General features: G+C 48.0%; 1 protein-coding gene across 5 annotated transcripts in view; it reads right to left on the reverse strand.

Annotated features, from left to right (window-relative positions):
* Positions 1-7,464: 7,464 nt before the first annotated feature.
* TNC (tenascin C) overlaps positions 7,465-27,329 on the reverse strand; it is a 101,888-nt gene continuing 82,023 nt past the window's right edge. For all 5 annotated transcript variants that reach the window (XM_055579461.1, XM_055579460.1, XM_055579463.1 and 2 more), the window contains 8 exons: positions 25,838-25,981; positions 24,702-24,832; positions 20,102-20,234; positions 18,351-18,502; positions 17,285-17,381; positions 16,266-16,427; positions 12,360-12,523; positions 7,465-8,165 (listed from right to left, as the gene is read on the reverse strand). In XM_055579461.1, coding sequence (XP_055435436.1) covers positions 8,055-8,165; positions 12,360-12,523; positions 16,266-16,427; positions 17,285-17,381; positions 18,351-18,502; positions 20,102-20,234; positions 24,702-24,832; positions 25,838-25,981 — 1,094 coding nt within the window. In that variant the 3' untranslated portion in view covers positions 7,465-8,054. The remainder of the gene's footprint in view (positions 8,166-12,359; positions 12,524-16,265; positions 16,428-17,284; positions 17,382-18,350; positions 18,503-20,101; positions 20,235-24,701; positions 24,833-25,837; positions 25,982-27,329) is intronic.

A 27,329-nucleotide genomic window follows, 5' to 3' on the forward strand; every position in this document is an offset into this window, starting at 1 on the left:
AATGCTTGTAAATAAAAAAACTTGAGAGGTCAGCTGCTTTTGCTCACTTCCCATCAGCCCTTGAGAAAGGAGGGTTCTCAGTGTGGTGGGGTGGTGGGGCCTCTGACCAAAATTGGAGGATGCTCTCCAAGAGGCCACATGTGTGGAAAGTCCCTGGAGAAGTCATTTTCACGGGGCATGTATAGTGCTGTGTCTTTGAAATGACTGATATTTATGGTGGTTTTTTCCTCTGAATGTCCTGCTGGATTTCTCCCTCCTTGGCTGTGGGACAGTCTCAGCCCATAGTCACAGGAGAGGCTGCTGTCTGGGGCTCTTAGTAGAGCAGTTCCTTTCCTGTTTCTTAAAATCCCACCATAAAGAGGTGGGTGAATGGGACTGAGTTCGAATCCATATTGACTGTCTGGCCACTTGGGAGAAATTACTCCTTTTCTGAGTTTGTTTGTTTCCACTTACAGTGATAATCTGGGAACAAAGTCAGTGAACTGAATAGCAAAATAAGATGAGGCTTAAAGACCTCTCCTCCTAGGTCTGATCAAATGTATTCCATTAACATGTAATGATTGAGAAACAACAGAACAGGCTCCATTCTAGGTGCTGAAATACAGCACAGGGGAAATGCATTTGAAGTCCCTGTTGTCATAAAACTTGATTTCTGGAAAATATATACAAAAGTAAGTAGACCAGTAGCATGTTAAGTGGAAATATACGCTATGGAGAAAAATAGAGTCCTGGGGATGGGAGAGCACATGTGTGTTTATGTAGGAGATGAGGGAAAGGCTCATCGAGATGACATTGGGAGGACACGTGAAGGACATGTGCCAGTGCGCCATGCCTGGGGGGGTGGGGAACACTCCAGGCCAAGGCTCTGCAGTGGGACAGCGATCGCTGATTGTTGGATTCACAGAGCAGCAGGAGGCCAGTGTGTCAGAACATCTTGTGATCAGGATAAAAGAGTTGAGGCCAAGGAAGCATCAGGACACAGATCACTCAGGGCTTCGAAGGCCACTGTGACACCTTGGCTCTGCTCCAAGCCAGAAGGTGAGCTCTGGAGGCTTTTAAGCAGAGGAACGCAACTCAACATTTCAGGAAGGTGGCACTGGGGGGCCAGGCCTTGGGACAGAGGGTCCTTGGCTTCCTTTTCAACGCTGCTCAAGATGCTCAGGATAATCTGGAGTGACTGCTGCTAAACCAGGCTTTAGAGATGAAGAGAAAGTGAAACAATAGCACCTAAGGACAGCAGGCGTTAGTCTGCAGTCCAGATGAGCCTCCCTCTGTCTGCAGGGAGGAGCGGTCAGGAAGGAGGACGGAAGTCTTGTAGCTGCAAGGCCTGGGACAAACCAAAGGCATAGGGAAGTAGAAAACACGAGCTTGGCCTTCACAAGCAGCAATCGGGGATTAACACACAAAAGTTAATTAGTGATGGGACATCCATACATATGGATGCATGCCAGGGAAGTGGGGTCCTCGCCAGGGGTCCTGGCAGAATCTGAGTGGGGACTGGACACATGGGCCATAACCTTCCCTCCCTGTCCCCACCCTGTTCTGCCCATCTCCCCACACAGTGTACTTTTGCAAGAGGTGATGAGCAAGAGGGTTTGTGGTTGTTGATGGGAGGCTCTGTGTAGCAGAGAGGGAGGCGAGGGCAGAAGGGGTGCCTGCCGTGCCTTGCTGCCTTGAACTGGGTGTGAACCCCTCCTGGAAAGAGGGACTAGAGTAATAGAAGAGAAGGAGTTTTCCTGAGAGTGTCCTGTGAGTCTGGGAGCCCCTAGCCCCATCAACGCATCTACAAGGAAGTGCGCTCCTAAAGCCGGGGGAGGCTGCCATCTGCTGGTTGACTGCAGTATTTCACCCAGGTGCTCAGCTTTGGACAAAAATCTTTCAATGTTAGAGAATCATCTGCGTGGGCATTTTCTCCAGGTCAGGCGCTGCCCATAAAACATTGCAGGCAGATTCTTTATCATCTGAGCCATCAGGGAAGCCCTTTAAATCATCACCAATTCTCATCAGCATATGTCCTCTTTATTCTCGTTTTTAGGGATGATCAAAAAAATTAAGTACCCAGATCCAGGTCATTCGGAAACTGGAAAACTTGGAATTCAAGCTCAGCCCTGACTACAAACATGACTACTTGAAGAAGTTGTTATGTTCACATCAGCTCTGCAAACTGTGAGTGTTGTGAGGGGACTGGCAAATGGCAGGTGTTCTGGGTGTGTTGAGCGGAAAAGTGGAGACAGGATAGATCTGTGGATGGATGGATGGACAGATGGATGGATGCGCCCCAAGGTGCTTCATCCCAGGGGCCCACGGACTCAGGTTTCAGTCCCAGCTCTGGCCTTTCAGGTCTGGTGACCTTGGAGAGGTCATCTCAGAGCTCTGACACACAGCTTTATCTGTATCTGCGAACGTGCTGGGCTAATTGTGGGAGCTACTTGTTTTGACTGTGTGTGTGTGTGTCTCTCTGTCTGTTTTCTTTCTGTAACATCTTGCAGTTTATTTTCCAGTCTTGGTGAGGCTGGAGCAATTCTCAAGAGGACAGCTTCTCCCTGTTCCCCTTCCCAGCTCTATCTACATTCTTCTGCTCAGACGGTAAGGAATCTGCCTACAATTCAGGAGACCCAGGTTTGATCCCTGGGTTGGGAAGATCCCCTGGAGAAGGGAATGGCTACCCACTCCAGTAATCTTGCCTGGAGAATTTGATGGGCAGAGGAGCCTGGCGGGCTACTCTGGGGTTGAAAAGAGTTGGACATAACTGAGCGACTAGCACTTTCTGGGCAGGGAGGAGGACGAGGGAGTGAGCCCTCTGCTGGCTCCTGATATACCACAGCACCCAAATCCTGGCAAGCTGCAGGCAGCAGGAGTCCGGGGCCCCAGTGGACAAAAGTGGACAGACAGATGCCTTTCTAGTGCAGGAGCGAGCTGTCCCAAGGATGATGGTGGTTATGTATCTCTTGGCCTAAACACCTCTGGCACTCTCAGCTCTGCCCAGAAGATGCAAAGCCTTCAAGGTGAGGCCCTGCACGCCTTCACCCATGGTGTCCAGCCTCAGCTTGCCCTGGCATCACCACGGTCCCCATGCTAGCCACAGCAACCTCGAGGGGCCTCCCCGATTCTCCTACCCAAATGCTGAAGAGCAATGCCCTAGCACTCCCAGGCCCTGCAGCCCTCCCCGTTCCGAGAGCTAATGGAACCTTGACTCCAGCTCGCCACATCCTTAATTAGTCTGGCTTCACTGAGACCACAGGGAAAATCCCCTGTAGGAATTGAAGGCACCTCAAAAACAGGGGTGTAGACATGAGTAACAGGCCTGTTTTTGAGCAGCCCTCAATTCCTACATGGGATTTTCCCTGTTATCTCAATGAAGCAGAGTTTCTCTGGCGGCTCAGTGGTAAAGAATCTACCTACCAAGCAGGAGACACAAGTTGCCTGGGTTGGGAAGATTCCCCTGGAGAAGGAAATGGCAACCCACTCTAGTATTCTTGTCTGGGAAATTCTATTTACAGAGGAGCCTGGCAGGCTACAGTCCATGGGGGCTGCAAAAAGTCAGACAGGACTTAGTGACTAAACAGCAGCAGCAACAGACATGGATAAACTTGCTGAGACTTCAAGCCCTATGGATTTTCCCTTCTAAACATCTCTCAGAACCATATGCTTCATGTCTATTAATAGGAACACACTTACGCAAACTCCATCACCTTTAACCTGGCCTCCTGCAGTGACCTTCGTACAGCTCTCTCCCATCTGTACTTCCAGCCCCAAATACAAACTGCAGCAAAAAGATTTTTTTCTTTAATTGAAGAATAATTGATTTGCAGTATTGTGTTAATTCTAGGTGTACAGCATGGCGATTCCCACATTTACTCATTCATTTACACATACATGTCTTTTTCATATTCTTTTCCCTTATAGGTCATCACAGAATATTGAGCAGAGTTCCCTGTGCTCTATAGTAGCCCTGCTGCTTATCTGTTTTATACAGAGTAGTGTGTATGTGTTAATCCCAACCTCTTAATTTATCCCTCCCTCCACTCCTGTTCCCCTTTGATAACCATACTTTTGTTTTCTATGTCTGTGAGTCTTTTTCTGTTTTGCAAAAAAAAAGTTCTTTCTTTTTTTTTTTTGATTCCACATATAAGTGATATAATGTGACATTTGTCTTTGTCTAATTTACTTCATGCAGTATGATAATCTCTAAGTCCATCTAGGTTGCTGCACATGGCATTATTTCATTCTCAAAAAGATGTTTAAAAAAACAAAACAAAACAGGCATGAACATTATACTCCTCTGCTTAAAATTCCTTGGTAGCTTCCTGTTGTATTTGGGAAAAAGAGCAAAATCCTTATTCTGGACCCAAAGAATCTGTGGACTTGGGTTCTTGTTGCTGCCACAGTCTCCCTTGCTCCTGGGCCTCTGGCTTTCTTTCTGAGCAGCCTGGCAGCCTCGGGGCCTCTAGGAATACACTGCCCTCTGCCTCCGCTCCCTCTCTCACTGGTCAACTCCTGCTCATCATGTAGGCTGTGATTCACTGTGCCCTTCCTCAGGGAAGCCATCCTAGTCTGGTCCCGGCTAGATGTTCTGCTAGTCTCTTGTATTTGCTTCCAAGGCGTGCCTTCAGTCTGCAGTAATCCATTTGCTTGTCTGATGTGAATGTATAACCCATAACGCCAGCCTCTTCCTGGCAGGAAGGTTGCATGAAGGCTGCGTGAGGGCGGGACGTGTGTTGGTTTGTTCACTTAGCGCCGGGCACGTGTGGGTTACTCAGCACGGTCTTTTAAATGAAAAGGGAAACGAGAATCTTGGGAGATGAGAGCCATCAGCGGAGCCCCCACGGAGCCCCCTGGATACTCTGGGGCCGGCCAGGTGTGCTGGGAAGGAGAGTGGCGGGGGCGGGGCACACCGAGAAGGGGAGAAGGTGGGCTGGATCGTGGTCCGGAAGGATGGGGCTCTGTGGGCGGATGCTAAAGGTGGTTGTGGGGAGGCACCTCAGAGGCTCTTTGGCCTGCATTCCTTGCTGAGATGGCTCTGGAAAAGGAATTCCCTCACTCATCCCCCACCCCATCTTCACCAGTCTCCTTCCTTCCATGTTCCTGTGCTGCCTGCCGGAAGCCTGGGGGCATGGGAGTCCATTGGTCTCATTCTTGAAGGGTGGTCTTTAGGATACAGAGCAGGAAGCAGGGAGCAGAGAAGATGGAGAAGGGCAAAGAGAAGACCAAACACCCTGGAAATGTGTTTTTGATGGAGAGCTACAGAGTGCATCATGGGAGTGGAAGCGGGCTTGCACCTTGGGAGGGGAATAGGATTTCACAAGACCTTTCAAGATGGAGGTGGGTGCTTGAACAAAGCCACCAAGCCAGTCACTGAAAGATGTGTTTAAAAAATACTGAACTCACATTTCGGACCAGTACTTGTGGAATGCAGAGACCCACTGTGGAGGTTTTGAATGCCATGGTCTCAGGCCTTCTGCCCAGCTAGTCCCCGTGTGGACACAACTGCAATCTTCTGAAGGCCCTTTGAATAAGGACTTTTGTTTGATGTGGCCTTTTCACCAAGAGACTTTGACTCTTGTGTAGCTTCTGGGGAACACCTTACCAGCTCACTGTATCCGTCTTTCTTGGGAGGGGTAGGCTGAGGCTCAGGGGCTCCCGAGTCGGCAGTCAGTAGAGGGTTAAGCCCCCCACGTAAGGCCTGGTTGTTCCAGGGAGCCGGTTTATTTGGGTTTACACAGCAAGGCTAGTGTTGCTATGGCTGGCTTGCAGGCAACAAGTCTTATGATCTGGAAGAGCAAACTGTGTATATAACATGACGGCATTTATTAAAGCAAGATAAACTCAGCAGCAAAGGATCTGGCTGGAGCCATAAATTCCTCTGATTCTCCTTTCTGAGCCATCACATTCCATTTGAGTGAGGCCTATCAGCCCAAACATTTCCATTAAATAAAGTCGATTTGTTGAAAATCCCTAAGAGAATGAACTGAGAGTCGCCCCCTCCCTCCACCCCCAATCCCTGTTTGAAAAGACAAATGTGTAATGTGTGGTTCTGACTCACACTGTCTGAGTACAAACAGGTCTGCTGTTCTGGGCAGCGAGTCCCCTCCATCACTAGAGGTATTCAGACCAAGCAGGGCTCTCTTCCTTTTAGGGGGCGTCGAGTGGGGGAGAAGGGGACATTCCTAGGAGACATTGTCCCTAAGACGTCAGGTCACATGAGCCTAATGACGGATCCTGGTGACTTCCCAACACCCCTCATTCTGCACCGCGGCACATGTATCCCAGGGAAGGACGGAGTGTCATCAGGGACTTGGGGGAGAGCAAGGACATGGGGACCAGAAAACCTGAGTTTGAATCCTAGTTCTGCTATTACTGGGACGGTAGCCACTGAAATCAACCCTGAATATTCACAGGAAGGATTGATGCTGAAGCTGAAGCTCCAATACTTTAGCCACCTGATGCAAAGAGCTCACCTGACCCAAAGACTCATTGGAAAAGACCCTGATGTGCAAAAGATCATGATGCTGGAAAAGACTGAAGGCAGGAGGAGAAGGGGATGACAGAGGGTGAGATGGTTGGATGGCATCACTGACTCAATGGACATGAGTTTGAGCAAACTCTGGGAGATGGTGAGGGATAGGGAAGCCTGGCGTGCTGCCGTCCGTGGGGTCACAAAGAGTCTGACACAATTGAGAGTTGAACAGTAACAACAGAGTCGCCACGCACAGGTCATTCCATCCTATGACCCCCCCGCCCAGTCCACCATGTACTGAGTGATAGTAGCCATCACCCATACTTATGCTGGGCACCTTGCAAAGGGCCTCATGGGATGATGTCTTTTATTTTCCACAGAAATGCTATGAAATTAACAAGTCCGTGTATCCCCACTTTAATGATCAGAAAACTGAGGCCTGGAGAGGTTAAGGAACTAAGGAATGGTGGAGGCAAGGTCAGAGCTTAGGCCTCTGGGGACTTTCACCCTCGCTCGATCACAGTTCTTACCTCGTCTGTGGCATTTAGGAGATTACTTTAGAAAATGGGTATAAAGGTGTCTTTTAAAATAATAAACTGCTAGTCTTGGAAGTGTTGAGCATGAAGCTGAATCTTTTTTTTTTTTAGATATTAATTTATTTGGCTGCTCCAGGTCTTAGTTTCAGCTCATGGGGTTTTTAATTGAGGCATGGGGGTTCTGGTTCCCTGTGCAGAAACTGAACCCAGGTTCCCTGCACTGGACCACCAGGGAAGTCCCCGAATCTTAAGTTACAAGCATTTTCCAAACTTGTTCAAATTAAAAAATATTTTCCTCTCTCCCAGCCCTCAGTCTCCCTTTCCTTCTTCCACTCCCTCTTGGCCACCACCCCTCCTTACCTCTCCCTTCCCTCCTCTCCCACTTTGTTCAGATAGATTGTCTTTGGTAGAATTCAGGCTTGACAATCAATGAAAGGAAAACCAACAGTCAAATTTAAAAGTACTTGTGCTTTTATTAAAAAAAAAAAAAAATACAATCAGGCACTGTCCAGATGTGTTTTGGAGAGGAAGCTCTCTTTAAAAATCCTTAGTTTACATCACCATCATCATCATCATTATTATATTAATAATATTAATCGTATCCTTAAAATTGAAACAGCATTGCTTTTCTGAACGTAAAAAAAGGGACGGCTTCAAGACACACATTGAATCACTGCTAACAAAAATAATGATAATTAATTATACAGCTTTGTGTAAAATCCAGCTGGTTCTAAGACAAACTACCACTGTACAGGCCACCCCGCTCCCACCCCCAGAGCCACCCAAGAGAAGGAAAACCATCGTGATGCTGTCGCTGAAAGACTTTTGCCGAATCAAACAACAGAATGGAAACCTGCCGGACACTGTGGTCTTTGGTGTGAAGGAAGTCATCGCGGAGTGGCTGAGGCCAGCTGCCGCAGGCCCCGACGATCCATGATCAACTTTAGCTCCTGCCAGACGCCCAGGTGTGGCTTAATAGTCGGACTGCTCGCATTGATGCTTTGGTAAAATTATCTTCGATCTCTGGGCCCTTCTCCTCTCCCCCAGTTGTCCCCGGAAACTTATGCCCTTTTACGCCTGCCTTCGAGGTTTCGGAAGTTGCTGGGTCTCAGCTTCATCTCAGCAAACTGGATTGAATGCTCGTGGCCCTTCCAGTGGAACCAGTTAACACCCTGTGAAGGAGAGAAGCCCTTCAGATTGGTTTCCATCAGACAAAGTATTCACTGACCATTGCTATTTAGTTAGGGGGACAAAATGAGCCCTATTTCAAACATATGGATCCCAAGGGGGAAGGAGAGGATGAATTGGGAGACTGGGATTGTCATATATACACTATTGACAACTATGTATATATAGGTAACTATTTATCTAGTTAATAGTAGGTGCTATTAACTAGAACCTACTGTAGAGAACAGGGAACTCCTCTCAGTGTCCTGTGATGATGTCAATGGGGAGGAAATCCAAAAATGAGTGGAGATATATGTATATATGTATATGTATATATGTGTGTATATATATATGTATGTATATATATATATATATATATATACACATGTATATATATATATATGTGGGGCTTCCCTGGTGGCTCAACAGTGAAGAATCCACCTGCCAGTGCAGGAGATGTGGGTTTGATCCCTGGGTCAGAAAGATCCCCTGGAGAAAGATATGGCAACCCACTCCAGAATTCTTGCCTGGGAAATCCCATGGACAGAGGAGGCTGGCTGGCTACAGTTTGTGGGGTGGCAAAGAGTCAGATATGACTTATCAACTAAATAACAACAGCAACATATGTGTGTGTATGTGTGTGTGTGTGTGCATGTGTGTGTCTGTGCACATGTAGCTGATTCACTTTGTTGTACAGTAGAAACTAACACAACATTCTAAAACAACTATACTCCAATAAAAATCAATTTAAAGGAAGAAGAGCTCTGTTTCAGTTTGACCACTTGGAAGCTCACAGTTGTATCCTGCTGATCTGTTTATTGATTTGTATAATCGAAACTTTCAAGAGACCTGGCTGAATCAGTTGTTTTTGTTTTTAACTTTAGTCAGAAGTCACCTGAGTTTGCATTGGACTTTGATCTGCCACCTTGAGATAAAGTGGTGGCTGATGAAACTGGCCCTCATTAGGGTTACATGCTGCAGGCATGTGGGTCATGATCAGAGCTTACGGAATCGAGTGGCTATATGCGGTGGGCGGTGGAGGGGGTCTATACTTCACAGGATTCCTATGACATGTTTTACAAAGAAAATGGGTGGACACAAGTTTTGCAACCTGACACATAAAGTTGAATCTTTGTGTTCTTACTTGAGAGATAAACGTCTTGAACAAGTTATCAAAAGGTTCTGGGCCTCAGTTTTACTATTTTTCTTCTTTAGGGTTAATAATGCTAACCTTGGAAGAATACTGTGAAGATTAAATGAGTCTGTAAAGGACCTGCCACCATGCTGGGCCCATCATAGGCGCTCAGTAAATATTACCCCCCCCCATCTCAAGTATGGAGGCATAGCCTCAGAACTCTGGCCAAAGATGTTTCTCAAGAAAAGACTGTACTTGTCTCAGGGCCTCCTGGTTCTGGGTTTGGCTCTTCAGCAAAGTTGACAGGTGGTCGACTCTGCCTTCTGAGTCCCACAGACCCTTTGTCCTCTTAGGGTGGGGGTCAGCTTCAGAGAGTCCTCCTATGGGGTCTCCCCTACCCCCCTCCCACCCCGCTCCATGCACTGAGCCCTCTTCTTTTCAGGTTTCGTAGGGCTGGGATGCAACATGTCCACAGAGAAGACAGTGGCTGGTGAAATGGAGGAAAATACGGATGCTTTGTTTAATGTTAATTTTTGGCATTGATTGATATTGGACAGCCTTTGAACCTGACAGGCGGATGGGATCTGAGAATCTCCGACTCAATTTAGGGGCAGATGTGTTTGCAATGAACTCAGCTTGGTCCTGTGCTCCCTTCCTCTCTGCCCTCTCCTCCGACTGAGGTTCAGAGCTGGAAGTGAGTCCTCCTAATGCTGCGGTGGAGACTGAAGCCAGGGAGGGAAAGTGGCTTCACGGAGGCCACACAACAGCCAGGGCAGGGCCAGCGCTGGGACTGAGTTCCCGTGAACTCTGTGGCCTTCTATGTCAGCGCCTTCTTCCAGAGTTGGATGGAAGGATGGAAGAAGAAGTTTCCTTCTGGCATGTAGTTTTTTTTTCCCCCTCCCAAAGGACCTTGTGTTATACTGATGTTAGGGAACCAGGAGATAAAGGAGTGCAGTAGTTCTCAGAGTGGGTGTATTATTGAGGCCACATATAGGGTGGAGAAAATACAAGACTGGTGTTCACATGTGTCCTTCAAGTCTTTCCTCCTCTGTAAAATAGACACAAAAAGCCATGTCCTGGTCCCCTCACAGAGCAAAGGTGATGCACACGGGAGAGAGAAGATGATAATGCTTTGAAAAGTGTCAGAAATTGTCAAGATAAGGTGTACATTTAAGGTCACAGAAATCATTTCCAGGTAGTTAACTCAACATAAACACATCTATCAAAACTGTTAATAACAGAGCTGTTGTTCTTGTTTAGTCATTAAGTCATGTCCGACTCTTTTGCAACCCCATGGACTGTAGCCCGCCGGGCTCCTTTGTCCATGCAGCTGGTAAAAACAAAACAAAAAACCCCCCAAACCCAACAACCCAAAAGCTGCCAAAAAAAAGCCCAAGAACAAAAGTATAAGTAAGCAAGATGATGAGATGCTACATCTTGCCTAGGACCCCCGATCAGAATCCCTGGGGCCATTTGGTGTGATTCGGACCTTTGCCTTCTTACAAAGGGATCCCAGATTGCTGGGAGAAATATCAACAACCTCAGATATGCAGATGATTCGACTCTACTGGCAGAAAGTGAAGAGGAACTAAAGAGTCTCTTGATGAGAGTGAAAGAGGAGAGTGAAAAAACTGGCTTAAAACAACATTAAAAGCTAAGATCATAGCATCAGGTCCCATCACTTCATGGCAAATAGAAGGGGGAATAGTGGAAACAATGGCAGATTTTATCTTCTGGGTCTCTAAAATCACTGCTGACGGTGACTGCAGCCATGAAATTAAGACACTTGTTCCTTGGAAGGAAAGATATAACAAATCTAGACAGTGGATTAAAAAGCAGAGACATCACTTTGCCAACAAAGGTCAAAGCTATGGTTTTTCCAGTAGTCAGGACCATGTGAGAGCTGGACCATAAGAAGGCTGAGTGCTGAAGATTGATACTTTCAAACTGTGGTACTGGAGAAGACTCTTGAGAGTCCCTTGGACTGCAAGGAGATCAAACCAGTCAATCCTAAAGGAAATCAACCCTGCATCTACATTGGAAGGATTATTGCTACAGTTGAAACTCCTGTACTTTGGCCACCTGGTGCAAAGAGCTGACTCATTGGAAAAGACCCTAATGCTGGGAAAGATTGAAGATGAAAGAAGGGCACAGCAGGGGATGAGATGGTTAGTTAGCATCAGCAGTTCAGTGGACATGAACTTGAGCAAACTCCAGGAGAGAGTGGAGGACAGAGGACCCTGGCATGCTGCAGTCCAGGGAGTCAAAGAGTCGGACATGACTTAGTGACTGAACAACCACCACCACCCGGGTTGCAGGCTGGGTAAGGCTCCCTGAGACCCAGCCCAGGGATCAGTCTGGATGGCTCTGTGCGAATACTGTTCTCTCCTGTGTGGTGCAGATGGCTGCTGAGAAGCGGCCATCATGGTTAAGTAGCTGGGCCCACTTGACTTCATCTGCTTTTCAGGCACCTGCTCATGTAGGCAGGGCTCAGTGTGAGAAAATAGTTGAATTTGGTTTTGTTTACCCATTTCCACAGAAACTGTAAAAAATAAATCTGTTTCTATGATTGCAGAAATCGTGTCACAGCATCCTGTATGGTGCAGGGAAATTTGGGGGCAGGGTGTGGCCTGGAGGATTTCTGTCTGTCCCCAGCTTTGGTCCATGACCTCAGGAAAGTCACCTTTTTCTGGACCTCGGTCTTATGATTCATAAGAGGAAGGAACTTAACATCTGGGCTCTTCATTCTAAGATGTTCTTGGGGCTCTGGAGGTGCCTCCAGGCCAGGGCCTGCATCACCCCTGCTCTACCCAAACAGCCTCCACCGCCGTCTGTTTCCTTGTGGGGTTCAGACACAGATAATCCGGGGAAAGCTTTGTATGCCTGGCATCCCTTTGACCAGTGGTTCTCCTCGGGATCTTCATGGGCTAATACACGCTGTCTCTGTGGTTTACCTGGCCTGGGGTGCCATGGACTTCTCCCTGATGTGAAGACACCTGAGGTCCTGCCCCTGAGGTCCCTGCCTCCCCGTCTCAGCCCTGCTCGGGCCCTTGCAGGCACTCACCTGACTGTGGCTGTTGTCCCCGTATCTCCCCATCAGGTTGACACGGTGGCAGTTCTTGTACCAGAAAGCCCCCTTGTAGGACAGGGCACAGTTGGTGATGGCCGAGTCTGTGTCCTTGTCGAAGGTAGAGAAGGATCTGCCATTGTGGTAGGCCATGGAGTCACCTGGGAGAGAGAACGTACCGACTCAGGGCTGGAGCTCCTGGTGGGCTGTGGAAGCACCAGGGCGACAACCCAAGGGCCTTGGGATGGGCCGGTCTCGAACGATAGGCCCAGAGGTAGGATCCAACATGGGCCTGGATAGAACATGAGTGCTGCCAGGAGCCTCATTTCTGATAGAAGCAGCACAAGGTGGTAGAAAGAGGGCTGCAGGTATGTTTGGAGGGTCTCGCTCCAATCCCATCTTTTTCATACCCTGGTTGTGTCCTTGCACAAATCAAGACGCTTGTGGAACCTCAGTTTTCCCATCTGTGGAATGGAACTGGCATACCACATTGATTTGATTCACCTCGGGGCTGTTGGAACAACTGATATGGGAAGTGTATGCTGAACAGGTGGTATGGTGCGAAATCAGCTATGATGGTTGTTACTTTCATGACTGTTTCTACATTCACTTGATGCAAAGGAACTCAGAGAGTAAGGTGGGAAATCTGTATTTAATAATGATGTGCTTTTCCCCCAACTGCAAGTATTTAGACTTCAGTTTTTTTTTTCATGTATTTATTTATGCTTAGTTGCTCAGTCGTGTCCGACTCTTGGAGACCCCATGGACTGCAGCCCACCAGGCTCCTCTGTCCATGGGATTCTCCAGGCAAGAATACTGGAGTGGGTTGCCATGTCCTCCTCCAGGGATGTATTTATTTATTACCCATTTATTCCTAGGTAGCGCTAGTGGTAAAGGACTGGACTGCCAATGCAGGAGACATCGGAGATACAGGTTCAGTCCCTGGGTCGGGAAGATCTGCTGAAGGAGGAAATGGCAAGCCATGTGGAGAATCCCATGGACAGAGGAGGCTGGTGGGCTACAGTTGGACACGACTGAAGTGACTTAGCACACACACACTTATTCATTAACTCACACTCACTTGCTCATTCATTTACACATCTAATATTTAGCAAGTTCTAATGAGTTTAGTTTACCACTCTGCCATGCTGCTTTTCCAGAGCTATCCTGAGCCAGTCTGCCTTAGGTCTCAGCCTACAGAGCTATACTTACAATCAAACCTTTCAGGTTTTAGATGTCACCAAATAGCTAGTATATTGTACATTTATTTTTCAGTGTTGATGGGACCAATTTCCCCTGATTCTTAGACAAAAAGCCTGTTTACATGTAGTGCTACATGGGAATCTAGCTTGTAATTTAATATATTGAATTTTAGGAGTATTTACGCGCCATTTCTGTGTTCCCTCACTTCCAACCCTGGCCAATGCTGGGCAGAAAAGTTGCAAGACATTGAGGCATTCTATCTGATATATGGGAGCAAGTTATCATAGGGACTTGATAGGGGATGTTCCCAACCTAGGGATTGGACCCGGGTCTCCTGCATTGCAGGCAGATTCTTTATCCATCGGGACTTGAGTGCCTTGTTAACTGATGAAGCTCCCAAGAGCTAGAATATGATGAAAGCTAGATATGATGAAGTATATGAAGCTAGATATGATGAAACAAGATGCTCTCCTGGGGAGGGGCTGGCTGCCCTCAGAACACACAGGAGGAGGCAGTTCCAAGGTGAGCTTCTGAAATGAAGGGGTAGATTATGGCTCCTTTTCTGTTGGAAATACAGAGAGCGATGGGTGGAGGCCACATTCCTGCTGCCTTCTTGTCCAAAGTGCCTTTGCTTGCCCTGTAACAAGACCTTCCTTGCCTGAAGCCATCTCAACAAAAGAGGTATTTGTTGCTAGGTAAGAAAATGTGAGAATTCCTTGACGATGCAAGAATGAAAACAATGTTTGCTCCGGGTCGCTCTCTTCATTACCACCAGTCTGATCTCTAAAGAGCTCCGACTCTCCTTAGGTTCAGACCTGCTTCTGGCAAATCATGTCTGGAGACTTTTCCCATTATGGGTGTGTTCTTTCAGGGCCCAGAGGTTGGGAACGTGCTATAGCATCTGTCTCCTCTGTTCTCATAAATGTAATGGGGAGCCACCCCAAAGCAGGCAGGGCTTGGCATGGGGTGGTCACGCTCTATACCTGATCTCCCTTGTTACCAAACCACCTGTGAGCAGCCAGGCTTGTCCCCCGGGACCACCTTCCTCAAGCTGTTACATCTTGGGCAAATCGCCAAACTTCTCTGAGCCTCAGTTTCCTCACCTGTAGAATAGCAATATCTCCCTGGATATATATATATATATGATCTGTATCATATATGTATCATTTATTATATAACGTATAATGCAAATGAAATGAGGTTTCCCTAGTGGCTCAAATGGTAAAGAATCTGCCTGCAATGCAGGAGACCCAGGTTTCATCCCTGGGTTGGGAAGATCCCCTGAGAAGGAAATAGCACCCCATTCCAGTGTTCTTGCCTGGAGAATTCCATGGACAGAGGAGCCTGGCAGGCTACAGTCCATGGTGTCACAAAGGGTTGGACACGACTGAGCGATGAACACTTTCACTTTCACAATGCATATGAAACATCAGCAAAAAGAGGCTGCCACCTCATTTGCCTGAATGCATATGGTTTCCTTGTTTGTTTCTCTTGTAACGTGGCGCCAGAAAACCACACAAAGGTCATTTCAAGTCAAAGACATCTTCGAAACCTGAGCTAGGTTCTGTACTGGTCAAAGAGTGATGGACTGCCAGAGAGGTAGGGAGCTTCTCTGGTCATGGGGATGTGCCAGCTGAGGCTGGAGGGCCATGTGGCAGGAAGGCCTTAGAAAAGATTCATCCGGGTGGGTAATGGAGTGGACTGTCTGCTACTCAAAGTGCAGGCCGCGGACCAGCAGTGCCCCCAACACGGGTATCATGAGGGCCCTTGTCAGCAATGGCGTGTCTCCGTTTCACTCCAGACACACTGTGTCAGCTCACCAACAGGATCCCCCAGGGGTCATATGTGTGTAATAAACAGAGAGGCACGGGAGTGCATGAATATTAAGGCTCCCAAGACACTGCTTGCCTCTCTGTCTAAAACGGGTATCTAAACACGGAGTAGGGCTTCCCTGGTGGCTCAGAGGTTAAAGCGTCTCACTGCAATGCGGGAGACCTGGGTTTGATCCCTGGGTCGGGAAGATCCCCTGGAGAAGGAAATGGCAACCCACTCCAGTATTCTTGCCTGGAGAATCCCATGGATGGAGGAGCCTGGTGGGCTACAGTCCACGGGGTAGCAAAGAGTCGGAGACGACTGAGCGACTTCACTTTCACTTTCAGGTAGCTACAAATACATCTTAAATGTCCTATTTCCCAACCTACCCTAGGTTTTGGTGACCAAGTATCTACCTGCTGCTGTTGCTGCTGTTAAGTCGCTTCAGTTGTGTCTGACCCAGTGCGACCCCATAGATGGCAGCCCACCAGGCCCCCCCTCGTCCCTGGGAATCTCCAGGTAAGAACACTGGAGTGGGTTGCCATTTCCTTCTCCAATGCATGAGAGTGAAAAGTGAAAGTGAAGTCGCTTAGTCATATCCGACTCTTCCTGACCCCGTGGACTGTCGCCTACCAGGCTCCTCCGTCCATGGGAGTTTCCAGGCAAGAGTACTGGAGTGGGGTGCCATTTCCTTCTCCCAAGTATCTACCTAGCCTTGTTAAATTGTAGTTCTGCCAGATTAGCACCTATCAAATGTTTGTGGATAAGTGGATGGGCCGATGCAGGAAGGACTGCTGAGTGGGGGAACTAGCTGAAAGCCCGAGGCGTGTACGAGGTCCTGTGGGCTCCGCGAGTGGCTGTGCGTACCTGCCATGCCGCTGTACCCACCTGCCGTGCCGCTGTACCCCTCCACCTTCAGCCGGTAGCGCGTCCGGGCGTCTCCCACGCTGAACTTGTCGTAAACGGCGTAGGCCGACTGCCCGTGGTCCCGCAGGTCCACCCGGAGCTCGTACTGCCCCTGGGCTGTGATTTTGCTCAAAGTGTCCAGCCCTGTGGACGACAGGCGAGGGTTACCGAAGAAGCACAGTGACCGAGGCGTTCGTTCATTCCTCCTCACCGCGTGAGAGCAGCGGCTCCATGTGTACTAAAGAGCTTTGCGTGACGCACCTGCTCGGCTCCTTGCTGTTGCAACACCAGGTGGCACATATGCAGTGTCCGAGCCTCAGCTAAGATTGGGTTGACCTCTTTGCCCTGCCCATCTCCTAGTGTGTTGTGAATATCAAAGGAAATAAGGTGGAGAGTGTACCTTTTCCACTCTAAGCTCGTTACCTGTGAAAGGCAATGGGGCAGATATTCCCAGGCTCAGATGCTGGAATGTATGACGGTGCCCTGTGCCAGGGGCAGGTTATGGCGAAGTGTGAGTCACAGTGGGGGATGGGCGATGCCACTGTAGTGCTGGCTGAGAGAATTCGAGTGCCACTCACGTCTTTATTGGCTAGATCCCTATGGTCAGCAGTTTAACCTCTTTGGGGCTATTTTCCCAGGTGCAAGATGAGAGCTTTGTACACTGTGGGGCTGCTGGGAGGCTTGGAGGGTGTGGCTCTGAGGGACCCGGTCAGCATAGGTGAAGGACATCAGTGAGGATAATGCTCCAAGTGGCCCAGGGGTTGACTGAAGGCTAGGCTTATTCTTAGGGTCGGGCTATTGGCTCTCCTCCAATCAGATTTTTATTTTTAATGACCCAGAGAATCTCAAGTTTTTTCCATTGAGAATCTGATATTCTGTGTCGACCACCAGAGCTATCGTTTCCTCCTAATCCGTTTCTCTCCCACTTTTCGCTGTGGGTTAGGACAGACGACAGGGTTGCTGAATGGGCATTTGGGGCATGAACGCGCAGGTTGTATTACCAAGCCAGAACTCTTCTTTTAAGTCCCCAAATCCAGCAGCATAGGCCTTCCAGTTTCGATAGAAGTCCTCACGTCCATTTTTGCGTCTCAGGAACACCTATAAACACAAGCAATGAATCTGGGTGAGCTTAAGCCATTGAAGGAACGAGAAGGCGTCTTTCTGAGAGGAGGAAATGCTCACTGAGGGAAAGGCACCAGACCCCACCTCTGTCCTCACTAATCTGGCATGCAGGTCAGTGCACACACGCCACCTCCCCTCTCAGAGTCTCAGCGTTCTCCCCTGAGAAACAGGGATGAGTAAGACCACCACCCAGCTTTGGGTGATTGTGATGTGTCCGGGTAGGCCATACATGTGGGGACTCAGTGAACCTCCTGCTCAATTCTGCTGCCAATCTAAAACTGCTCTAAAAAATAAAATTTAATAATTAAATATTCATTGGAAGGACTGATGCTGAAGCTGAAGCTCCAATACTTTGGGCACATGATGTGAAGAGCCGACTCATTGGAAAAGAGCCTGCTGCTGGGAAAGACTAAAGGCAGGAGGGGAAATGGGCAACAGAGGATGAAATGGTTGGATGGCATCACTGACTCAGTGGACATGAGTTTATGCAAACTCTGGAAGATGGTGAAGGACAGGGAAGCCTGGCATGCTATGGTCCATGGGGTCGCGAAGAGAGCGACCGAATAACAGCAATAATTTTAAAAATTACTACTTAGCTCATATGGTAATGGCACTGAAATCATTCATGGAAAACTCTTAGCACGCTAGTGCCTGGTAGATGGCCAGTGTTAATCAGTAAACTTAATGGGCTCGAGGACCACTGCCATGTATACATCACAGAGCTGTTTGAGGATCAAATAAGATAAATGATGAGAAAATGAGGAACTGCTCTTTATCCTCAGCTTCTTTCCCATTGCTTTAAGAGAGAATTCCTGAGTGTTTCCATGTGACAGGCCCTGTCTTGCAAACCCTCAGGCACATTAGGGTCAGAAGGCATGGAGGGGACATCCCTGCCTCTCCTCTCCCCCACCCCTCCTGTCTGAGAGGCCTGGACATGATACTCACGATCCATCCACCCCCGTCAGAGGTCATGTCACAGAAGACTTCCTGCTTCTGGGTCTTGTCGTTGTTCAGATAAATGGTGTAGACGCCAGAGGTCGTGTCTCCATTCAGCATTGCCTGGGAGCAGTCCCTAGGGAATCGGTACAGGACTCCAACTGCAGGATGAGAAGGAGGAGTGATTCTTGGAGCAGGAGCTTTGAAGTCACAGGCTAAGTGCTTGTTGGCTAGGTGCCTAAGGACAAGCAGCTTCACCTCTCTGAGACTCTTTTCTCTTGTGTGCAAGGGGGAGGATTAAAACTATTTTGTGGGAGTACAGCGAGATGCATAGGTTATGGATAAAAGGGACCCATTTCAGCCTTTTGTACTGATGGGAGCCACCATGATATCAGTGGGAGGAGCGCTGATCTGCTTGAGGGCTGTGTCAGGTTGACTGTGATCAATCAGGAGCATGCAGGCAGCGCCCCACGAACACCTGATGGACACCCAGGTGTTGGCCAGGATGACTGGGTCTCTAGCACCCAGGGCATAGCTCACTGTGGGTCAGGACACTCTGGCAGGCTGCATGCATCTCAGACTCTTCAAAGGATTCTGAAGCCAAAGACAAGGAAGGGTTCTAGTCCTGAACTTGCTGCTTCCTTGCCTTCGGACACTGGAGAAGTCATATAACTGCTCTGAGCCTGGGAATCTTAGAAGGCTAACATAGGAATGTCTGGGGAATTTCTATTTGTGGTAACGTGGTGCAAAAAATTCAACACTGGATAGAAACGGATGATCTTGGGACTATGCTTATTAGCAGGTAGACTTGAGAAGTGATGGTCATAGCAGCTCTTTTTTGTTGTTGTTCTGACCTCCTCAATGTATGTTACCTTCCCCTGAGGTTGTCTCATTAGGTATTTTCTTGTCTGTTTCACAACCTGGTCTGAGAGCATCTTTAGGGCACATTCGCACCTGGCATTAGATCTGGAAGACAGGTGCTTTAGCATCCGCCCCTCCTTCAGCAGGTGTGTGCGGAGTGACCAGAGTGAAGTGTGAAGGGCAGGACGCAGTGCTGGGATACAGTCCGTATACCCAGTTCAAGGCTCTCCAAAGCCCCCCTCCTCCCTTCCTCTTCTCCATTGGCTGGGTTTGGGTGTGGTTCCCTGCTCCTGCAACACCGGAGCCCAGACCAGACTCTAACTCATGGTATAACCCTGAGCGGGTCATTTAGTTTCTGGGGGCCTCTGCTTCCCACCAGAAAACTGGGCAGGATAATCCTGGCCTACATGGGAGGCCTGTTTGTGATTTTAGAGGATAAGCAGGCTTTATAAATGCCCACATGCTGAAGGAGAACACTAAGCTTATAAGGAGCCCCAACAATGGCTACCCACTGGGCTAGGAGTTCAGTACAGAGATTCTCCCAAGATCCTTATGAAGAAGGGCTCATTATTAATCCCATCATATGGATAAAGAAACTGAGACTTGCAGAATGGCAGTAACTTTCCTCCATCACACAGAGCAGGTGGAGATGGGGAGTGAATCCAGCTGTTCCCACTGCTGGGCCTCCTTCCCTCCCACCAGGAGTCCTGTAACCTGCTACATCCACATTCCTCCAGCTTTTCAGGTAATTGCAGGTAATTGATTTTTATCAAAATGTGATAGAAGCATTTAAAGTAGCAGTCAGAAGAGAAGTGGAGGGTTGGTTCAGTCTCACAGAGTGTGATCTCAAGGCCTGGCTGGCCCCCGCCAGCCCCCCGCCCCCACCCAGAGCCCCTTACTCGTGGTGAAGATGGTCTTGACTGTCTTGCTCCTTAGGGTCCCGTTCAGTGCCTGAATCCTGGCTGTGTAGTAGGTGGATGGGCTCAGATCCGTCAGGCTGTAAGAGGTGGTGTCTGGATCCAGAACGACTTCCTAAGGGCAGAAGAAAGATAAAATAGCCTTTGGCCACATAAATCCTTAAGGTATAGATGATGTATTCCTTTATTCACCCATCCATTCATTTCTACATTCAGCAAGAATCCACTGAGCCCCACTCTGTGCCAGGCTCCATGCTCATGTCAGGGACTTAGACATGAGGAGAGTACCCTGTGAGCAAAGCTCCTGGGCCCAGAAGGGGCAGAGCAAATTCAAGTCATAGGAGGAGGCAATGAGCTGCCTCAACCATACTTCACTGAGGGGAGCAGCAGAAGAGGTGGGCAGACACCAGATTATAAAAGACCTTCAGTGTCAACCTATGGACTTTGAATTTTATCATGATAAGGAATGAAGGTTCCTAGAAAGTTCTTTGAAAAAGTGAATGCCATGATCTCAGCTTAATCTGGTAGGAAGATGAATCACACAAAGGGCAAAGGTTTAGACATGGAACAACAGACTGGTTCCAAATAGGAAAAGGAGTACGTCAAGGCTGTATATTGTCACCCTGCTTATTTAACTTATATGCAGAGTACATCATGAGAAACGCTGGGCTGGAAGAAGCACAACCTGGAATCAAGATTGCCAGAAGAAGTATCAATAACCTCAGATATGCAGATGACACCACCCTTATGGCAGAAAGTGAAGAGGAACTCAAAAGCCTCTTGATGAAAGTGAAAGTGGAGAGTGAAAAAGTTGGCTTAAAGCTCAACATTCAGAAAACGAAGATCATGGCATCTGGTCCCATCACTTCATGGGAAATAGATGGGGAAACAGTGGAAACAGTGTCAGACTTTATCTTTTTGGGGTCCAAAATCACTGCAGATGGTGACTGCAGCCATGAAATTAAAAGATGCTTACTCCTTGGGAGGAAAGTTATGACCAACCTAGATAGCATATTCAAAAGCAGAGACATTACTTTGCCAACAAAGATAGGTTTAGTCAAGGCTTTGGTTTTTCCAGTGGTCATGTATGGATGCGAGAGTTGGACTGCGAAGAAAGCTGAGTGCCGAAGAATTGATGCTTTTGAACTGTGGTGTTGGAGAAGACTCTTGAGAGTCCCTTGGACTGCAAGGAGATCCAACCAGTCCATTCTGAAGGAGATCAGCCCTGGGATTTCTTTGGAAGGAATGATGCTAAAGCTGAAACTCCAGTACTTTGGCCACATCATGCGAAGAGTTGACTCATTGGAATAGACTCTGATGCTGGGAGGGATTGGGGAACAGGAGAAGAAGGGGACGACAGAGGATGAGATGGCTAGATGGCATCACTGAGTCGATGGCCGTGAGTCTGAGCGAACTCCGGGAATTGGTGATGGACAGGGAGGCCTGGCGTGCTGCGATTCATGGGGTTGCAAAGAGTCGGACACAAGTGAGCGACTGAACTGAACTGAACTGAAGTCAGTCGTCCCTAACATGGCTCTTTTTCACAGCCCTCTGGGAAGCTTTAAAATAAAACAGTGCCTGCGCCCCGTCCTAGAGTGACCGAATCGTCAGAGCCTGATTGGGGCGTGATGATGGCGTGAGCTGCCCCAGCAGGTCTCTTGTCTAGAGTGGACGTATCCAGGAGGGGCAGAGGTGCACAGCTGCTGTAGGTCCATTCTAACTCCACTTGCAGTTTGTGACACATCACTGTGCGGATGTCCAGAGGAGGGGATCGCTTTCAGTTTTGCAGGAGATCCTTGTTCTTTTCAGATCCTCTTTCAAAACGTCTAGTGCCTGTGAAATCACCTTTTAGGAGACGACCCTGGTGTTAGGGATTGGAATTCCACCTGAATTCCTAGCAAACCAAATACAACAATGCTCTCTACAACCTGCAAACATAGCTGCTTGGATTTAGGCAGTAAGGAGTCAGTGCGGAGGCCCCTGGAAGGTTCACTGGCATCCTCACCACCAGTAATACGACATTATTCTGATTTTTTCCAATATGGGAGTGGGTGGATGGGTTTGGAGGGGTGAGTAGTTTCAGAGAAGCTAAGAGACCTGCACTCCATAATTTGTCAGTGACGGGGTGGTCTTGCATCTGTCTCCTAACTCCCTGTCCAGGACTCTTTCCTCCTCTACCAGGCTGATTTTCTTGAGTGAAACAGATAAAGTTGGGGATTGGACATGCAGGGAGATAGACCCAGGTGAGAGCCCGTATGATGCCAGTGACCCAGTAACTTTTGTGTAGCTCCAGGTCTGGTCCCTGCGGAAGGATAAGGTACCAAGCTGCCTTCCTTAAGTTACCTGGAGATGCAATTACCTATCAGCTTTCTAAACTGCTGCACAAAGTCTGTTTCTAAGCAATTAGGGTAGATCAAAATGAGACTCATGGCTTCAGGCAAACAGGATGCCTGACCAGGAAGGGCCCTCACAGGCTGGGGCGTCCAATGTGCTCGTTTTACAGATGTGAACACTGAGAGCCAGAGAAGGCAAGGGAATTGTCTCTGCTCACACACTGAGCTAGTTTACCGTTACGCTGATGCCTAGAAGGGCCATGACGATAACTAGAGATGTGCGTCCACTTCTGGCTAACCATAGCATATTGAACATGCCAGTTTATTTCTACTTGCTTCTGATACCCACTGAAATGAGAGGGAGAGATATAAAGTATAAACCCACAGGAAGAGGGGAGTGGCAGAGGAGACAGCAACAGGCATGCGATGTCACCAGAATCTTGATCGGTGAGAAGTGTGGGGTGGTGGAATGACAGCGGAGGTGACAGAACAGTGGAAGCCTCAGTGGATGGAGTCTCTCGGAGGCTGGTTGATGAATGCTGCAGAGCCCAGCAAGCTCAGAAATGGAATGCACGCAAAAGCAAAGATGCCTTTGAAGGCCAGTATGGGGTGTGGTTGAACAAAGATTTGTTTAAAACTTTGTACAATAAACAGATTCCCAGTTCTCTCCATCCCCCAGCAGTCTGGATGACTGTCCTTCCCAGCCCAGGTGAAAGGCTGAGGTTTCCTCTCTGGGCAGGCTGATCTAGAGAGGAGACTCTGGATTCAAATCTGTCATGCCCAGCTGCAGGGGAGCCTCAGGTGCTGCACTGGCTAGAGAACTGAAGGTGTGTACACAGTGGGAGCCCAGGCCTCTTCTCCAGCGAGGCTTCTGGCAGCCTGGTGTGAAGGAGTTTTGTGGAGGATCCTCCAAGGAGAGTGATGAGCTTGAGAAATAGAGCTTACAGTCCTGATGCTTGGGAATCCTCCTAAGAAAATTGCTGTGTATGTGCCGAAGAATTGATGTTTTTGCCCTGTGGTATTGGAGGAGACTCTTGAGAGTCCCTTGGACTGCAAGGAGATCCAACCAGTCAATCCTAAAGGAAATCAGTCCTGAATGTTTGTTGGAAGGACTGATGCTGAAGCTGAAACTCCAATACTTTGGCTACCTGATGCGAAGAGCCGACTCATTTGAAAAGACCCTGATGCTAGGACAGATTGAGGGCAGGAGGAGAAGGGGATGGCAGAGGATGAGATGGTTGAATGGCATCACCTATGCAATGGACATGAGTTTGAGTAGGCTCCAGGAGTTGGTGATGGACAGGGAGGCCTGGCGTGCTTCAGTCCAAGGGGTCACAAAGAGTCAGACACGACTGAACGACTGAACTGAACTGACTGTGCCCAATTGCTCTATAGCGAGCTCCAAAGTTGACAAGCCCTTTCTGTGCTCTTGGACCTCCCAATCAGCTATTTCATTCTTGGCTCCAGTACAAAAAGGTCAACTGACATCAGGGGCAAGTCTCCAACATGAAACATGGTGACCCAAATCAAACCAAACAGCAGCAAACCAGAAAAGAGACCTTGGAGGAAACACTCTGCAGGCGGAGGAAGAAAATCCCAAGAACATATATTCTTAGACGTAAAGAGAAGAAGATACAGGATATAGAAACAATATGCCAGAAAAAGGTCAACATGCAGAAAATAAGGAAAAGATCTTGGAAATTTAAAGGATGGTGACCAACATTAAGACATCAATAACATGTTTAGAAGGTAAAGGTTAGAAAACTTCTTTCACTTTCTAAAGTTATTTCAAGTTAAAAAGTAGAAGGAAAAAAATTCATGGGTAGAGAATAGAAATAAAAACTGCTGTAAACAGTTGATGTCATAGGCACATGGTGATATATATATCATTATATAACAGAATGATGCCATCTGGGAGATATATGGCAAAGATGCAGAAGAAGCTTTTGGACTTTGCTCAATACAACACTAAAGGACAGAGTCCAGCTCCTAAAATGTCCTCAAGTCTTGTGAGCAGTAGTTCTTGACCTTGGCTGGTTATCAAAACTGGAGTCTGGTTAAAATGAGACCGGAGGCTACAACTTATGATTCAGAAAGTCTGGCATGGTGTCCAGTTCCTACTAATTTCTTTCCAGCTCCCCAGTCACACTAGCGTAGGAGAAACAGACTTCAGATAATTCTTCCTGACTTTGAGACTCATGTAACTGTTTCATTCAGCCGTGGGGATTTGTTTATATACATCAAGATACCTTGATTGTACCATCCACGGATTCATACACCAATAGGTAACCAGTGACAGATGCCCGGGGAGGTCTCCAGGTGAGGAGGGCAGTTTCCGACTGAACCTCCGTAGCAGTGAAGTCTCTTGGAGAATCGAGGTCTGGAGAAGAGAAGACATTTAATATCAAATAAGTCAGCAGGTATGGGCTTCCCTGGTGGCTCAGACAGTAAAGAATCCGCCTGCAATGTGGGAGACCTGGGTTTGATCCCTGGGTTGGGAAGATTCCCTGGAGGAGAGCATGGCAACCCACTCCAGTATTCTTGCCTGGAGAATTCCCATGGACAAAGGAGCCTGGCAGGCTATAGTCCATCATGGGGTCACAAAGAATTGGACACGACTGAGTGACTGAGCACAGCACAGCACAGGTTATCAGGTGTAGGATAAAGTCCCTGGCTGGGTACCAGGAGGCCTGAGTTCAAGTCCTTTCCCTAGCATTGACCTATATGACCTTGGGTGAAACCTTCCCCATCTGTAAATGAAGAGGTTGAGCCACGTGACCTCTAAAGACACAAGTTCTCTGTGTTTCAGCTCATCCTAAGGGCCATGTTTTCCTGAGCCCAATAGGATCGCAACTGGCTTTGGTTGAATTAGGGGAGAAAGACACAGCCATGAACGTAATTAGAATGCCTCCCTTTGTTTCTAAAGAGGACAGATGAATGCTGGTATGGGCCCTCCCCCCTACTCAGTGGACACCGCTTCCATTCCTTTCCCCATTGCAATCTGAAAAAAAGATCTCAATGTATATAAAAAATCCAGCGGACATCTAGGAAAATCTGCCTTTAAAATCTTTCTCTTAAAAATATTTCCCTGCCTAGAACATGGATCATTAACTACTGGGTTTAGGGCCAGTGGGGACTGGTTTTCCACTTAAAAAGCCCTCCTCTTAAAATCATTTCCTAGTCTGTGGGGAGAGCAAGGTCATTTCAGTTCAAAAGGAAATGGTGTGTTTCTTAAGGTCTTGACTGAGGGGGCACTGGTGGATTGAGTTGCTGCTGATGCCATCACATTGCAGGGAGCTGACTTGAGAAATAAGAGATGGAGAGGGATACTGTTAAAGATAGAGGCAGTGGGTGGGCTTTTTCCAGCTCTTTAGTGTCTTTGTACCTGTGGTGAACTTGGTGGTGATGGTTGAGCTCTTCTGGGGCCCTTTCTCTGCAAAGATCCTCAGCGTGTATTCTGTGGCAGGCTCGAGATTGGTCAGTGCGTACTCCACCGTGTTCCCGGACACCATGCGGGTAATTTCTGGCACTATACAGGAAATATACACACCACAGCAGTTACCTCTCCCTGTCTGGGCCATCAGTGGGCTTGGCCAACAGTGCATGCACCTCCTAACACAGAAGCTTTCAGCAGTCCTACAGAAAAGCAGGTTTGATTTCTGAGATGACTTACACTCCTTTCTCTCTCTTGAGCACAGTGTTGCACAGGATCCAGCTAGAGGAGAGTTGCAGGTAACATCCCCATGCCTCAGGCTACCCAGATTTAATTTGTCCCATTGCTTGCTCTCCCATTTTTTCCCACTTACTCTCACATCCTTTTATAACTTGCTAAGTGTCATATCTTTAGGCTGGGGAAGCAGAAAAATCAGGTGGCATAGACAGACCAAAACCTGATTACTGGCTCTCAATCCCATTGGGTCAGGACCAAGGGCGGACCCCAAGCCATGGCATCCAGGTGTCACCTTCCTTGTCACAGGTGACCAGCTGGCCTGGCTGGCCAAGGCCTGAGAGGTTTCTCAGGGTATGGGATTCAAAAGGCTAAAACTGGGAAAGTTCGGGGCAAACTGGGCTGAGATGCTCACCCTCCTTGTCATCCATGATCCCCCTCCACACATACACATACACACACACACACACACACACACACACACACACACACACACAGGCTTCTGGATGAGGACATGTCTATGCCTGCAGCCACAGTTTCCACAATTCCCATGAACTATACTCTGGTTTATTTTAGGTGAGACAACATCATCTTCCCTGACTTGCAAGGGCTTGCTCACGGGGAATATTTAAAAATAAAAAAAGTAGAAAAAAAGAAACCCAAGAATTCCTCTAGCCCCACTCCCCTGATCCTCCAATCCTCACAAGGAACTCTCTCTTACAAGAGGTCGCCAGGGCTGAGTTAAGATTTTCAGAGACCCCCTGCACAGCTGATGGTGTGCTCTCACGTTGTTACTGAAAGTAAAACAACCATCAGATATGAAACTCACATATACTGTGACATTAAAATAACATATTTTTTCCTAATCTAGTTCCTGAAAAATAGGGACGTGTTCATTGAAAAGGAATCTTTCTTTTCTCTCTTATTTGTATTTAATTTTACGTGCAAGTGGTCGTAACTCACTGGTGCCCCAAACAAGTTATCAGTATTGAATCTGCCGGCTGAGTAAATGAGCACAGATGGTTGAAAAGGCAAGGAGAGATCATTTCTGATTTCTTAGTCAGATCAGCTCTAACTGGCCCCGTCTGCGGCATGCAGGAAGTGCAGTCTCCCCAAAGCTGCCTGAAGTAGTCTATTTAAGATTTCAGATTGTGGACTCCTTTGTAAGAGGTGAGAGCTGTGTCTGTAGAGCTCATGGTGACAGCAGAGA

This window comes from Bubalus kerabau, chromosome 4 (genome assembly GCF_029407905.1).
Source record: "Bubalus kerabau isolate K-KA32 ecotype Philippines breed swamp buffalo chromosome 4, PCC_UOA_SB_1v2, whole genome shotgun sequence".
Classification (NCBI taxonomy): domain Eukaryota; kingdom Metazoa; phylum Chordata; class Mammalia; order Artiodactyla; family Bovidae; genus Bubalus; species Bubalus kerabau.